At 46.7% G+C, this 16,436-nt stretch overlaps 1 protein-coding gene across 5 annotated transcripts in view; it reads right to left on the reverse strand.

The window, feature by feature from the left end:
* TNIK (TRAF2 and NCK interacting kinase) overlaps positions 1 to 16,436 on the reverse strand; it is a 152,533-nt gene that overhangs the window by 119,733 nt on the left and 16,364 nt on the right. For all 5 annotated transcript variants that reach the window (XM_041405618.1, XM_041405617.1, XM_041405619.1 and 2 more), the window contains exon 2: positions 5,652 to 5,717. In XM_041405618.1, coding sequence (XP_041261552.1) covers positions 5,652 to 5,717 — 66 coding nt within the window. The remainder of the gene's footprint in view (positions 1 to 5,651; positions 5,718 to 16,436) is intronic.

Raw genomic sequence — 16,436 nt, forward strand, 5'->3', positions numbered from 1 at the left:
GCTGGCAGCACGACCTGCTCTGCAGGCACTGGTGTGAACACGTTCAGTCTGGCCTCTCAAGCAAGGCACAGCAGTCAGTCTGCAGCTATAAAAGCTGTGTATGTAAACTACAGTTAATTCTTTACAGCAACAATCCCCAGGAAATATTAATTGTGTGCAGCATGGTAGCTTCTTCCACACAGATAAAGCAACAGTGATTAATTATCGAGCTATTGACCATCAGCCATTCAGAAAGGGAGACAATAAACCAACTGATGATTAAAAACAATTACTGTCATTCTTCAATCAGGCTAATTATCTGAACTCCTATTAATGACCCAGGAACCTGTAGAGTTTCTGTTCTCACCAGGGCAGATGCAAGGGGCCAGCACTCAATCAGCAGCAGTGAGACAGACAGATGTCAGGCAAATTAAACACAGCACAGACTCCACTCTATTTTCTCATATCCACCCCAAAAAATAAGTTAAAGGAAAAAAGAGTCTTCCAGAAGTCTTTCTTTAGGATATTTACCTGCTACCCCACCAGCCTGCACTGGTGGAATGCCTGGGGGTGCCAGGAGGAAGGATGCCACTGTGCATGGAGCGCACAAACAGCACCCAGGAGCACAGGACATGCATTATCATCCGTCCTCCTCTGGCACCTGTAAACTCCAAGACAACATTATCAAACACAGGCATGTGCCTGGGGCATTCCCACTGGTTTGTCTCAGGAACCATATTGTCCCAGCAGTCCTGCTGCTCCCAGCTCTCCAGCAACAGGTGCATTGGATTTCAAATATTTTATTCACTTTCTATTACCCACACACCTCAACATCTCCACCTACTAGGTCAAACCTGGGCGTTTGCCTCCAGGTGGATTGGCCCTGACTTCTGGCAAACAGTAGCTGGGCAATAAGTCCTGACTAAAGATCCTGGGATGCATTTCTTCAGTCTTTTCCCAAGTGTATTGTACCCCAGACAGACAGACAGATATAGTATCACAAAAAGCAATTGCAAAAACCATATTCCCTTCAAACAGCTGCCTCAATTGGGCAGGAGGCAGAGGACATGGACCGCAAGGAACCTGCAGAGGTGCTCCACCTGCCCTGGGGTGGCTCCCAGGGGTGATTCCCTGCCCTGCCCCATCAGCTGGTGATGGTAAAGGAGCTCCTTGGAGGGCACAGCTGACACGGGCGGCACGTGGATCCCACACGCTCTAAATTAGAGCACAGACTATTGCTGCGTAATAGCTTGGTGATTATATGGCATTTACCAGATAATTAAGCAATCAATAGTTATTGTGCAGTTACAGAGGTGCCCACATGCTCTATCTTGTACCCTGTAAAATAAAACCTTGCTGAAGCTGTAAATGGAGAGCCACATCCCCAGGGCACCAGGCAAAGCAGCATCTGGCATTAATGACCACTGTCCTCCTGGCACAGTTGGGAAGAAGCACGTGAATATGTAATATCAACATCATTTACTTTCATGCTGTAAAACTCACAAGATGAGAGGTACAAAGGTTACCATCTGATCTATTTCCTGGATTTTTTTCTCACTACTGTGAAGGTTTGCATCAAAATCCTTCCTGGCTGACACCATCCATGGGCCACTGTGTGAATGTCCACGGCTAAGTCCATGAGAATACAGGGGGATTGCTCTGGTTTTTCACTTACTCATTGCACAGTAAACAGCCCACTGCATGTGTCCCCAAGCTTTGCACCCATCTATTGGACAGGTATTTCTGAGTAGCCCAGTGTCCTTTTCCTTTGAACCCATCTATTTATTGGTGCTGGACACCCCACTGGTTATGGCCCTGATCTATCCAGGCAATCTGAGCACACGCTGTATTTTAAGGAGTATTTGTTTGCCCTCATGCAGAGTAGAAATAAACAGCAATAATAATGTTCTGGGACATAAAAGCAGCATTTCCTCACAATTTAGATAATGCTCTGAAGGGTCCTAGCGAGTTTTGTGTTTAGAGTTATTTTCAGCCATCAGCTAAAAACCAGTGAGGCAAAGGCTTAATTCCCCAAGTCCAACTCATTGTATTTCTGATAGTCATTTCCTTAAATACCTATAACAAAAATAAAATCCAAGGACACAAAAATTCACTACTGCAACAATGTCTGGCACAGAAGCTAGCAAGTTCTCAGTCTTTCATCAAAACCAGTCTACAATCTGTAACGTTAGATGCAGGATTATTAGAAAATAAAGAAAAGCTTCCGATTCAATTAGAGAGATAAATCATCACCAGTGCAGTCCCTCATTAAAATAAAAATCAAGCTATTCATAAGAGATTATTAAGCAGCGAACAAGGAATGTTATTTCTCTCTGCATTCTTCCAAAGTGAGGAGCTTGTGGTTGGGGTTAGAGAAGCAAGAGCAGAGCAGGTCTCTGCTGAGGGCTCCTGCAGTGCCCTGGTGTCACTGGGGTATGGCCAGAGCTGGGAAGAACCAAAGGGATATTTTAACCTGCTGCTGTGGGCAAAGAAAGACCTTTACTTGAAAATACAGAGGTCAAACAGAACCCATGGCCTTTGCCTCGAGCACAAGGCTCAGAAAACAAGGCTTTGATTCACAGAAGCACTGTGAACCACCTGAAAGGGATCTTCAAACCATGACCCAGAAAGCAGGATCAAGGCAGCAGCGGCTGCATCCCGATGCACGCGCCCTGGCAGCGGGTGCCCTCCTTCTGGGAGCTCTCAGGGTGCACCAGGCTTGGCCAACACATCTCTCCTCCCACAAGCAAGGAGAAGGCATGTACTGTGCCAGGGGCTCCCCAGCCTCTCCAACGCAGCAGATGCTGAGGCTGGCTCCATGAATCCCTGCTCTCTGAGGGCTCCTGTTACTGTGGTACTCCCAGACACTCCTCAGGCTCCTCAGCCTGCTGAGCTGTGAGATCATTCAGCTGTAAGAAGAACATAACCATGCTCTTTATCCCACGGGATCAGTGGAAAGTTTGCACCTTGCACATTTTCCCCCCAGGTCCTGGGCAGGCCAGCTGGTGATCACCAGGACACCTGGAGTCTCCAGCACAAACGTGGCCATGCAGCAGTGTTAGACATTGATGCTATATCAGATTTTCTACGGGAAACATCAAGGCTGCAGCAGCACACAGATATAAAACATCATCCCCTGCCTGGAATAAACATTTCACTTCTGCTTCTTTCCAACAGCAAAGTTGCTTTTCTTGCTTCAGACAGGGATCAGCCATGAGAAGGGGGGGTGATGCTCACCAGGTGACTGCCTCTGGCTGAGAGCACAGGGGTTGGACCTGCAGAGCTTGGGCTGGCAGCCAGCACCAGAACCCAAAAACACAACTAGAGGTGCACATAGCCTCTAGGAGGGCAGCAATGGTGCACCTCAGGTAACACAGCACAGAGGCGTGGGCCACCACGCCTGCAGGGACTTAACAGATATGTAGATGTGGCACTCAGGGACATGGTGGACTTGGCAACGCTGGATTATTATCTGAACTCGATCTTAAAGACCTTTTCCAAACTGAATGGTTCTGTGAACAGTCCAGCCCTGCCTGAGAGGGGTTTAGAAATGGCAATGGAACAACCATCTAATTACAGAGGATGCTGCTCCTAGGTATGGATCACTTCTAAGGGCTGATTTAGAATGGAGCCAGAAGGTCTGTGTGTCTTGAAAGTTGATCCATTTGTTTTGCTGCAAGACATAAATACAGCGGTGGTATCTGGAGAAAAAGAATCACAGATCTTATTTCCACACTGGGTTTTAGGGTGGGACACCATAAACAGTTATGTGTGTTTTATATCAAAGTCTCCTTTTGTTTATAGAGCGTGTGCTACTCCAGGACTTCAGTTTAAGAGAGCTGTGAAGTCAGGCTTAGCCTGAGCTCATACCTCAATACTTACTAATTTGGTTTGGACAGCAACGTTTTCCCCTCCACCCCCGTCACCATCCCGTCTGGCACCGGCACCACGTGAATCACACCGAGGACAATCCAGTTACTCCAGCAAGTTAAAAACAGTTAGGAGGAGGATTTTCCCCTTGTACAGCATGGGAAAAAGGAACACAGAAACATTCAGCCTACACTTGGGACACTTCTGGGTGGTTTTTTTTCCCTTTGAGGTAACACACAGAAAGAATTATACCCAGCAAGAGGAAACCTGATCAGCTGAGCCACACAACCAGCAGCACCAGCTTATTTCCCTTTTTTGCTCTCCTCAAAAACACGACGCTTTGAAAAGGCCGTTACAGGCACATAGTTTCCATGGATTGTTAGAAATATGAACCAGTTAAAATTAGGTCACCTTCCACCGTTATTTTAGCAGCTGAGAAGAAAAACAGTTCAGAAGGGAGCTCCCGTGGCACAGAGCACATGGTGGGAAAACAATGAATACCAGAGGGGAAGGCTCCCTGGAATATAACCTTGATAAGAACAGCTTTGGGGTGGGGCGGGTTTTCCTTTGTTTTTATTTTGTTGGTTTTTGTAAAAAATCTGTTTCAGTTCAAAAATTCACACATCTAAAACTCCAGAAGTTCCAGTTCATCTTCGGTTCACTTCAATCCCTTGATCCTTCTACTGACAGGATTAGTCTACAGCAGAAGGAGGATGGGGGAATCTTGGCTGTTTAAATACCATTCTCTTCAGCAGGGGCAGCTTGCTGTCTCTTAGAGCATGACAAGCAAGAGCTGTGTCTCCAAAACCACAGAGTAGGAGCACATGAGTATACTCTTTTCTGTAGTCAAAATGAAACATGGGCATGACGGGTAAACAGGATCTCTGTGTGCCCACACACGCATGAGTACACGTGTACACAGCACTTGTGCCCACACATACAAGAGTTTCTTGGAGAATGAGCCCCAGGGGAGGTACTGACTCCCAGCAGAACCATAAAAGTTGGCAAATTCCTCATGCAACCATGATGAGAAACATCTCCCCACCACATATAAACACAGATAACTCCAGACTTCGAAATAATTCAATCCCACCTCAAATGCACAAGAACAGTCCATAAAAAGACCCCACCAAGATAACAAAATCTGGAAATTCCCCCAAGCTAAGAAGTGTTTGGGACAGGTGATATAATACAGCAGAGGGGCATTTTAAATATTCTTGTAAAGAAGTTCATGCTTTTAAAATCCTGCTCTCCACAGTCCCTTCACTATTCTCACCTGGATTGCTGCTTCAAGATGTTTAGAAAAATTTAAAGCAATCCTACAGACTGTAACAGGCACTTTAATAAAAACATTTTAATAGTGTTTTTAATCCTGTAGCAGGTTCCTGCCAGTGGAAGGGATGGCAGCCAGCCTGTGTGCAAGCAGAGCACTAGACTGTAGCAAACTCATTTGGCAGCCTATTGCAGCCGTAAATTCAGCTCTTAGACGAGATCGAGATTTAGCTATTAAAGCACAGACTTCTCACTCCCTCCTCATCATCTAATCAATAATAAGCAACTGGGAGGAAAGGGGGAGAAAAAAAAGCAATTCATTTTCTTGTGACAGTTTCAGAGATAATGTGAATTGCTTATTACAAGAGCTCTGTGTGCTACACGGTACTTGCACACAAGACCGAAAGGTCAGAGTTCAGCAAGACTTGTCAGGTTTGAAATGGTCGAAGTCTAGTCAAGGTGATGTGCTGGGATGCTCCATGTTCAACACACAGGAATGCAAACAGGATCACTTCAGCTGGAACTCTTACCTTATAGACCTGCCCGTAGGTACCATTGCCAACGAGCTCTACCAATTCAAAGATTCCTGCAGGATCCTAGGAGAAAAGAAAAAGAATGTTAAATAAGCAATATTTATAGACTTCTGAAAAAATAAACGTTTGATGAAGATCAACATTTCTCTGACAAGGGTTTTGAGTGGCTTAAGGTTTTCAGGCAGACCAGGGATGAGAATTACAGGGACAATGAGCAGAAGCATGGCATAGTCCAGGTGACAGCCCTGTGTGCCCAGCACTCTGAGCAGCACAGACCTGCCAGGTGCTGCCCACCTCCAGCACCTGGGCTGGGAGACGCCAGGCAGGTGCCTGTGGGTGAGCATCCATCCATTTGACTGTCATCTGCTTGATCTACAAACATTCAGTACATGCTTTAAATGCAACAGCAAACATTTGCTATTAAAAGTTAGATTTTCTTATGCATCAGCTTTAGAATACAACAAGCCAGCTGGCAGGATGCCATTCTGGGGCTCAAAGCAGGACTTTCCAGGTCTATTCCTCAGGTCAGCAGCATTAGTGTTACTCGGTCTAAAGGCCACTTTTGGTTTGGTGCATCCTGGCTGTTGACATCCCAGTTTGCCAGTTGAGATGAGCAGGTCCAAGGCAATGCTATATGAGGACACAACACCTCGTAAAGGTGGCAACAAAGCACAAAACCCTGTTCCCTTACCCCCCTGGCACCTGGCATGTGCCCAGCCAGGGGAAGTGCAGTCACACACACATGTGCACCCACCAGCACAGTCCAAAGACGATAGGAGCAATGAGGGAGGGTGGGGAAAAAAATAAAAATAACAATCAGCACTGCTATTTTATCCTCTCGGTGGGTTTTCCCCTTCCAGAAGCTTTATTTATACTCTCCTGCTCCTCCTCCTTTTCCTGTACTCATCACTCCAATTTTGGAGAGCACAGTCCCCCTGGAAGCTGGTGGATGTGGAGGCATCCTGACATCCTAGGGGTCTGCGTGTCCCTGAGCCCACCCTGCCAAGGGGCGACCTTGTCTCCCACACCACCACCCATCCTCATCCTCCATGCTGGGTTTTGAGTCACTTGAGCTGCTGGATGACTTGGCACCCCAGCGAGCCCAGGGATATCAGCTCCCAGGGATATCTCCCAAGGAGGATCAGCCAGCAGCACTCCTGAGAAAAAAGATGGACACCCACCACCCACTATGGACACAGAGGTTTCATTCATTACAAAGCTGCATGAACTCAGTATGCTTGTGGGCCCACAAGTCAAACACTGCATCTTTGTGAGAGGCTGAGAAGCAAGGTTCATCCAGCAACAGTGCCACAAAAGTAAATTAATCTGAGTCCTGACGTGGCTGGGGCAGCTTTCCACCCAGCCAGGAACACGTGTTGCTGTGGAGCGGCCGGGGTTTGGCACAGCCCTGTGACAGGGTGACAGCAACCCCTCTGATCACTCAGAAATGCCACATCCCCCTTCTGCCTGCTCCTCCATCACATACGAGCAGCTTCCTCAGCTGCCTGGGAAGCCCTGGGGTACTCCAGGGTGGGAACAACACTCAGCCTTCAGCGGGACAATCTGCAGCAAAGGGCAGGGAAGCTGTGCTGGAGGAGATCACGTCTGCCCTGCAAACACACTGGCATCCACACACTTGGGCCGGACACAGGTGAAGCTGCAGCACAACAGGTTTCCAACATGCAGCATCTCAGCTGGGTGTGGATAGCCTGTGGGTTTTGCTGCCTTGGTACCAGGCAGGGAAATGCCAGGAGTGGATGGGAAAGGGAACTGACACTGGGTTTCCACACTGGGTGAGGAGGTGGGGGAAGGGGAAACATGGCAGCAGCTGCTGTTTATTTTTTGAGTTTCTTTCCTAAGGGTTGTTCTCTGCAGTGCAGAAACAACTCTGAAAGAGGCTTTTCCAGTGCTACAAGTATATCTATTTTTGAATATTCACTAGGAGATTAAGGCAGAAGAAAGCCGTGCCTAGGGCATATGCTTAGGAGGTTTGGAGAAACATGCAGGGATGCAGCTGGCCATTTCTGATAAAAAGAACTCCTTTTTGCAATATGTTCTTTCTACAAATCCTAAAACTCAAGAGCACCCCATCCCACCATCCCAGGTTCACTGCTCTTACATGTGCAAACGTCACATTTGTGGCTCCAACAAGTTTGCCTGAGTCCATCCATCACTTGTTTGTGATGCCAGTCCCACACCTGCCTCTGCTGTCGCTGTGCCAGCCAGGGGCAGCTCTGTGCCAGGAGGGCTTTCCCCCATAGCTCCCATCACCCACACCTTCCACTCCTGACATCCATCCTGCCTCCCACCAGCCAGGCAGTTTCCCTGCTGCAGTGTCCCCTCTCCAGCCTGTTTTCTCCCTGCATTTTTCCAGAAGCATTGCCAAGGTAACTGGGCATCTCTCAGCACAGCCAGCACGCTGGGAGCACCAGCACTGCCAGGGAGCACAGGGAGCTGGATCTCTCCTCCCAGACCTACTGCCCTCCTCCCATGCAGGGAAAAGGGAAAAGCTTCTGCCCAAGAGCCACTACTAGAACCAGGAATAATATGGTATTAATGGCCTTTCCAGAAAACACGCAGCAAAGGATGGTGTGGGCAAGGAAAAAATGTCCTGCTTCCCACTGGCCTCCCCTGGACAGATTCATTCACAGAAAAGAGATTTGCATCTTAATGGCTGCTGGGGAATAGGCTGTCCCTGGTACCAGGGGCACATCCTGCACATCCCACAAAGCCCCTGCTGAGATGCTGCAGGAGGGTACCAGAGCAGCTGGGGCAGGCTGGAGTGGGCAGCGAGGAAGAAAAATAGAGAGGCACACAGCATGGGTGATGTTAGCCAGGGGAAAAAGAAATCCACCCTGCAGAGCCCCAACCAGGACCAATCCAGGCCAAGCAGGGAGTAATCTCAGACCAAATATAGCCTGTGCTGCAGATCAGGGCTCACAGCAGCTCTGGGCTGCACTTGGCTGGGGGTGGCTGCAAAGCTCATCCCACACGGCTGCTTCCAGCCTGGCACCCACCTCCTGCTGCTGATGCCCTCTCCTCAATCCAGCAGGGACACACAGGTGATAAGGCTGCTGCAGCCTGCTCTTCCCACACCCCAGAATGCCTTCACAAGAACTACTGTACTCGTGTAACTGAAAACAGCTGCACTGAATAACAAGCCCACAAATAAAAGGAAAAAATGAGGTGAGCTGTTAGTTTAGGCAAAGAAGGTGCATTGTTTAAAATAGGGGGGAGAGAGACAGCATTTGAGACAAACCCACAAATAATTTTCAGCTCTACTTTAGCTTCGCTCTAACTAGAAAAGGATTTTTACAGCTGTAGTAGCACCAGGACTTTGCCAAGATCCCTTAAACTAAGGTAGGGTCCCTCCCTTCTCCCTGCTACTGGGAGCTTGTGCCAGAAAACACAGGAGCAAACTCAGGCTCTCCATAAAGTGTTCTCTCCATAAAGCAACAAAACACTCAAGAGGACTTTTCATCTACTTTTCATGGGATGGGAAATGTTTCACAGAATAGCACCTGCAGCAAGGGTTGTGCAGACCCAGTGTTCCTCCAGGCAGAGATGGGTTAGGACCTGCCTCTTGTGCCAGGATATGACCATGCTGCCACAGGTAAAGCCAGGACAGGCTCAAATTCAAGTGGGAAATTGTTATGTTTCTCCTAATCTCTCAAGAAAATCAGTGGTACTAACGTTTCAGCGGCTAAAACCAGTCCGAGACACAGAAAAACGCAGCGGCATCACCCTTTACAGCAGTATCATAGGTAAGGAAAAAAAAGTCCACTTTATTTCAGTAAACAGTATATTTGAAACTGGTACGTTATCAGAAAAGGGACTTCTGTATGTGGATGATAAAGCAGGATACATTCAAATTTCAGTAACAGGCCTCCCTTTTGAAGACTTATCAGTCTGGAACACACAGTGGGGCTGGCAGGTTCCTGGTTAAAACTGCTCCTTCCCATCTGCCTAACCCAGACCCCACAGAACTAAAGCTGAAAGATGTCCTTGCCCACACCACAATGTCTAAACAAGTCCAAGGCACAAAAGAGCCAACACTTCGCTTGAGGAGACTATTCAGAGAGCAATATCCTCACCAGGGCTAAGTCACCTGAGGGCCAAGGGCTGCAGGTGTGTATCAGTGTTGGCTATGGTGAACAGAACACAAGTGCTGTTAGTGAGCAGAACACAAGTTAATCTTTAAGTTAATCTTTAAATACCACTATGCAGGTGTCCATAAATACAATAAATATTTATACACAGTCTGTACACCAAATCTGCTTGTTTTCCTTGAAGGAGACTCATTTTTCTCCCTTCTAGCCCACACGAAAGGGATGTAGCAGGAAGGGTTACATGAGGAGACAGTGGAAAGATGGTCAGGAGAGGGGAACCCAGGGGCACACCAATTAAACCACGATTGCTGTGGATACACAGGAGGGGAAATCAGAGATTGGAGCCTCTGTAATCATTGTGCACTTAGTCCCCCAATTCTAGCAGCTAATGACAACTTCCAGCCAAAAATCATGGAGCTACCCAGTCATTAAGCAAATGTTACAACCCCAAAGAAGGAAAAAGCAGTGTGTAACCAGAGGCAGCACAGTTACGGGTCAGTAACAAAGGAGGGTCCCCAGGCACGAATCAGCTAAAGCAGCTCTGGGGCATCAGAAGAGGTTTTTTTAAATCTCCACCAAGATATAAAGCCTGTGCACTAATGCTCCCAAGCATCAGGATATATGAGCCTCTGCCTTACATCTCCATAATAAAACAGCCTCAACGGGAGATCCTACAAAAGTCAAAGGAGGCTTACAAAGCCATTTATCACCACCCTCAACATGAGACCCAGAGAGCTTTGCCTGTGTGCAGGTGCCTCTGCCTAGACAAGTCCTGGCAGCCACAAGGAGAAATTCTGGCACTGGGAAGCAGCTGAGGGTCATTCTTCCCAAAAAACTGGCTCTTGTAAACTAATGGCAATGCCACAGCACCCAGACAGCCCAGGAAAGCCATAATCCCACCTGGCATCACACAGCTTGGCATGGCAGCACTGTCAACCCAAGTGGTTGTCTTGAGGTGTCAACTGCCTGGAGAAAGTTGAGTTTTCCAACCCTACGAAGCTCCAACCAGAAGTGAAACATCATTGATTCAGAATGTGAGAAAGGTTTTGCTAGGAGTGCAGGAGAGACAGAAAAGCCTTTCAGCAGTAGAGTTCAATAGGCAAAACTGTCATCAGGATAACATTTCTGATTATGCAAAGCATCACTGCAAGGAATGAGTACAAGGATGAAGCCTTTTGTTCTCACACTGTACACCTGCCCAGATTCCATTTCCCCAAGGCCAAATGCTGGCTGGGCCATACTCTGTGAAGCCACCTCTCATGTTAGCAGGAAGCTTTAGAAACTCTAAACAGCCATAAATCTCCCAGGCACCAGGACCTGAGCAAACTCAAGCTCTACAAAGTCCCCTGCTATTCCTTCTGAAGAGGCATCAGTTCACTCCTTTTGCAGCACTTTCTGCACAGGCTTCTACAGCAGGAATTGAAGCACTTGTGCAGTGTGACAAAACAAGGTCTGGATCACCTTGGGGAAGTTACCCCAAATGACACAGTTCACAGAAAAATAGAGGGGTTTGAAGAGCACTTGAAGACACAGCTGCTTTTTAGTAATCAGCTGGCTGTCTCCATCTCCAAGGCACTTCTAGTTAACAGCCCTGTGAGTAATATGAAGATGGACTGCACAAGCCAGGAGAGGATTGTTAATATAGCTGCAGACAGCAGCAAACAAAGCAGGAAGGCAGAGGCCAAGGCAACAAAATACTGAGTCACTGGGAACTTTCTAAAAAAGAGGTTGGGGACATGACTTTTTCAAGTTTCAATCATACAGCCCTAAGGCTGCCCATTAATTAAAGCAGTGCAAAAAACCTCAAAAGGCTGCACAGGTATTTTTGAGATAAAGGCAAGCAATGAAGCACAACCATGCTGGACTACTGGATGTTACTCAGCCCTCACAGGGATTGTTTAATCTCACGCCTTCTCCTGCTAGCTTTGGTACCTTCCCCTCCTTCGCCCACCCATCCAGAGACTCACAAAACAAGCTATCATCAATGCCATCTACCACTGCACCTCCTGCCTACTCAAGCAATACAAGCTGCTCTGCTTGGAAGAGTAATAATGAACTCCCCAAGGGCTTTGTTTTCATTTTGGAGAAGCAGTTTGTCCTCCCTCACCCCCAAACACCCAGCTCTGTAACTTAAAAGAAGATGTTAGTCAAGAAACAGCATTACTACGCAGCGTAAGAAAAACTGCTCTCAAGGCTAAGTTATTAACAGATGAAAAATTTCTCCCCTGGACAGCTGAGAAGCCTGTTTACAAATCTATTTGAACCACTCCTCTGCAGCATCTCACCAGGAGATGCTCTTCCAGGCCCGACTGAGAGCCACATCTGTGCTCTGCCCATTCCCCCTTTCTGAACCATAAATCTGCTCTCCCAGGTCTCCAGCACTCTCCTCTCCATCTTCTCACTGCAATAAAGCTCCAGCCACCACGTGAGCATCTCTTTCCTTTCCAGAATGTTAAGACTTGCCAATAGTTGGCAGCAGCAAAATTAAATAAGAACTAATCACCACACTGGGCTTTTCAGTCAATAAAACTCTATTACTTCTTCAACTATCACCTGTTCAATTTAGGATGTAAGTGTGGATTTGTAGCCCCCAGCCAGCAAAGGAATAGCCAACGCCAGTGCTTAGGGAAGAAAAATACAAAATCCCCTATGCACATTGACAGTTCATTCCCACTTGGTTCTGCAGAGGCCAAGCAACTGAAGCTACAATAAACTGAGTATTCCAGATTTCCTGCTCACAGACTCAAACTTGCACACACAAAATTAGAGTTCTTCTGACCTAGTTTCTCCTTTCTAGCACGTCAAAAGAAAAAGCAGCCGTTCTGTACCCTCTCCACAAATATGAAATGTGGGAGCTCTAAGCCTGTAAGGAACACATACACTGACCTGGAAAAAAATGGTTTTCTCCAACCAAAATGATGCAGTTATAGCACTGCAAATGGTGGGTCCCACAGACCAAGATGCACTAGTGATACCAGGAGAGGACAACAATGACATATATAAAATTAATCTTCCTCCAATGTTGCATGCCAGAGCAGTCCAGGCCAAGGAAAAGTCACCCACAAGCTACACATTTACATTAATCGAAACAAAGGCCAAGCCGTCTTCCCACTCCTTCAAAAGCACGGCTAGCAACAAGGTGAGTTCATCTCTCCTGATGTCATTTGAGCAAAAGGCAGTGAGTTTTGACTTGAGGCTAATGAAAATGAATCTCAGAACGGTACGAAAATGCTGAGATATTCAATAACCCTCAAGACAACAACACTTATTCTTCATTTGAAGTTAGTTTCCCTCCAAAGCAGCCATTCCTCTCACCCTTTTAAAGCTCTGCAGCACATTCCACAGACCACCAGGACAGACTCCATGAATTGTTTGCAGCTGTATGACAAGCCCACCTTCCAGTTCACAGCAGACTGTTCATCCAGAAGAGCCAGAAGCCAATCACACCAGAAGCATCAGCAAAAGCACAACTGCTAAGTGAACCCCAAGGTTTTCAATGCCTTGCTAGATGAATGCAGCCTCAGCGCCACCAACCCCTTCAACATATGCCTAATTCAAGCACACAACTTCAACAAGGCAATATATAAAAGGCTTGGCTGAGCTCAGTGTCTCTAAAAAGCTGCAGTGCCAATTATAAATCACATCTATAGCCCCCAGAAGATCTAAAGTCACTACCAGTATTGTACCACACTTCTTCAGATGCAGACATCAATTAGAGCACAGCAGCTGGACGCTCTCCTCACTGGAAGTCATTCATGTCGTTTCAGACCAATAAGATATTATTCCTAAATGTTTAAATCTCATCCCTCTAAGAAAGAGCTGTTCAACCTTGGCCAGAAAATGTTTGCATCAAGCTGAAATCGTTACCTACCACCAATCTCTGTCAAAGGTTTATGGGCTCTTGGAGGAGTTGGTTTAATTACTCACCAAGGCAGCTGTTTTGGGAGCTGCAGCCTCAACATCCCACTCCTGGAGATGCACTGTGCAAAGCACGGCTGCTGCCAAGCTCGTGCCAAGAGAAGGGAGCACCCTCTCACATGCAGACAAACATTCAGTCTCCAACAGCAGGACACACTTGTGGCTTCATCTGTGTGAGCCTGCAGAGGTGACAGAAGCCAGGCTGCACCTTCCTGAGGCACTGCTGGACACTCCAGCTCCTGCAGCCTCACAGGAGCTGCTGGGGTCACTATCTGGGACCACCTTTGCCAAGAAATGACAGCCTTGCTCCCTCCTTGCAGGGAGAGTTGAGGCCAGAGGGATGGCTTAAAACAGGAGAATGTCTCACTCCCAGATGCATTTTGGAGCAAGAAAAGAAGAGCAATCTGAAAACCTTTTGCTTTCTTAAACTAGGATGGTTTTGCACCTCTTATGTCTATTTTTCAGTTATGGTTGTGGGCTGAGCTGACCAGAAAACTTGTCAGGGATGAAAGGGCTGTAGCATCAACAACCCATGGACTACAGCCTTCAACAGCAGAGATCTGTGCAACAACCAACACACAGCCAGGCATGTAGGCATGCATTCCAGAAATCCCTGAACCCCAGATTAACGCAGCTGCCATTACTTTTCAGTATTTCCTTGTCCCTATACACATGTCTGGAGAAACACCACCTCCCTGCTGGATTCAGTCAAGAGTTTCTCACATCAGCCCAGTTTTCACAGATCATCTGGAGATGGAGTTATCTGCTGGTTTTGTGCTTTTCAAAGAGTTTACCCACTGCCTGTCACTTGTCCTCAGCTCCTCACATTTGGCTCTACAAGAGCTGGCTCACAAGAAGGCAGATAACTCTCCAGTGGCAGAAGTTTCAAGAAAGGACAATAGGGGGAACAAATCACTGTGAATTACTAAGCAGAACTCTGCAGGATAGACTGTAGAAAAATCCCAAATTCCACAACTATACCAACAAGCTGCCAAAACCTTGTACTATAAACTCACTTTTACATTTAATTGTCTTGACAAATCAGCAGAATTATTTAAAAGATTATCAAATATATACTAATTTGCATGTTTCAGTTTAGAAATACATGTCTCGCCCAAGAGTTAACAAGATGTGGGGAAGGGGAAAGGAAGGCTTCTCACCTTTTTTCCTACATTTCACAGGCTGTCTCCAGTAATGCCAGACCCGGCAGAAAGTCCAAAAGGTTGGTTATGACAGACACTCAAACTGGGTGGAAAACAAGGTTCCACAGCAAAAAGCAAGTTCCTGCCTGACGCATGCCAAAAAAAAAAACAGCCTGAAATCAGGGCTGATCCACAGTTGCTGAAGTGATTTGCTAGATTTTTTTTTTGCCAGGGTGTGAAGTATTTCCCATAGCAAGTCTTCTGTATTTCTTGGTGGATCCTACATTGTGAAACACTCCCAGAAATTGAGGGAGATGCTTTTTATTTCAAACCCCAATGCCCTGAACTACTAAACTTGGCAGGGGCACACAGATTATTTAGTTTAGTTCACTTGATAACTGCATTACAACAGCACTTTGGATGAGACAAGGTGAGGGACCTTTCTCCCAGACATCCCAGGAAGATGTGCAGGTTTTAGTTTGCAATTCATCTTGATGTCCCATAAATCCAAACACCACATTTTGCTTTATGGGACCCATTGTGCTCCCTGTCAAACTGGAGCCCTGGGACACCTCCCTGCCTTGGGAGCTCTCTGCTAGCCCTGGTCCCTGGAACCAGCTGTGACATTATCTGGCTTTTTGCAGAGCTCCACAATTTTTTATTAGTTCACACAAGCAGGCTGGAAACATTAATATAAACACACAGACAGCAGCTAAGCAAGCCCTGTAAGATCACAGGGACCAGCCTGCTGAAGACCAGTACAAGACAGGAAAACAAACCAGGTAGGGAAGCCCACGATAATTAGAATTTCAACAGAAAAATCAGACCTATTCCTCCTGGAGGCACAAAGTGCCAGCAACCACCACCACTCCTCTCAGCCCTGCCCACAGTCCTTCCCCATACTCAGGAATGGGGTCAGCTCTCCAGGCCCACCTCCTCCAACCCAAGAGAGATGCTGCACATCCCCACAAGGATTTGGCCCACAGTCATAAGATGTGGAATTAATCATGAGTGTTTAAGGATCTGAAAAGGGGATGAGAAACATTAGTAACTGCTTCTAAATTAATTGCCGTTATTGTTATTTGATTTGCTAAACTCTCTGGGGCTAGATTTTATTTTAGAAAACTATGAACATATCAGATTAATCAACTTAAAATAAATGGTCTTGATTTATTTATTTCTGCTGTATCTACTCCTCTTTAAGCTTGGCAACTCACTGCATTCTTTCCATCCTGTGAAAGAAAAAGAACAGGGGCTTTGCTTTATTATTATTTTAAAGGAACCTCTACAAAGCTTAGGAGTCCTTTGAGTTTAAATCATGGCAAAACTATGTTGTGAAGGAGGACAAGTGCAAGGCTGGAGCTGGTTTCCACACTCTGCAGCTTTGCACTGGGAGCCCACCAGCAGAGTCACACCTCACAGTCCAAGCAAATCACATCTATTCCCCAATAATTCAGGCATCCCAAGAGTTGAAAGACACCCTACAATGTTTCAACAGGGGCTGTCCCAGTGTGAGGCACACTTCTTGCACAAAAGTCCTGCTAGCAAGGAAGAAGTTTAATCTTCTCTAGCCAGATTTCACTGTTCCTGAATCCTCTGGAAGTTGGGTCAGC

This window comes from Onychostruthus taczanowskii, unplaced genomic scaffold, assembly GCF_017590055.1.
Source record: "Onychostruthus taczanowskii isolate IOZ18803 unplaced genomic scaffold, ASM1759005v1 scaffold24, whole genome shotgun sequence".
NCBI classification, from domain to species: domain Eukaryota; kingdom Metazoa; phylum Chordata; class Aves; order Passeriformes; family Passeridae; genus Onychostruthus; species Onychostruthus taczanowskii.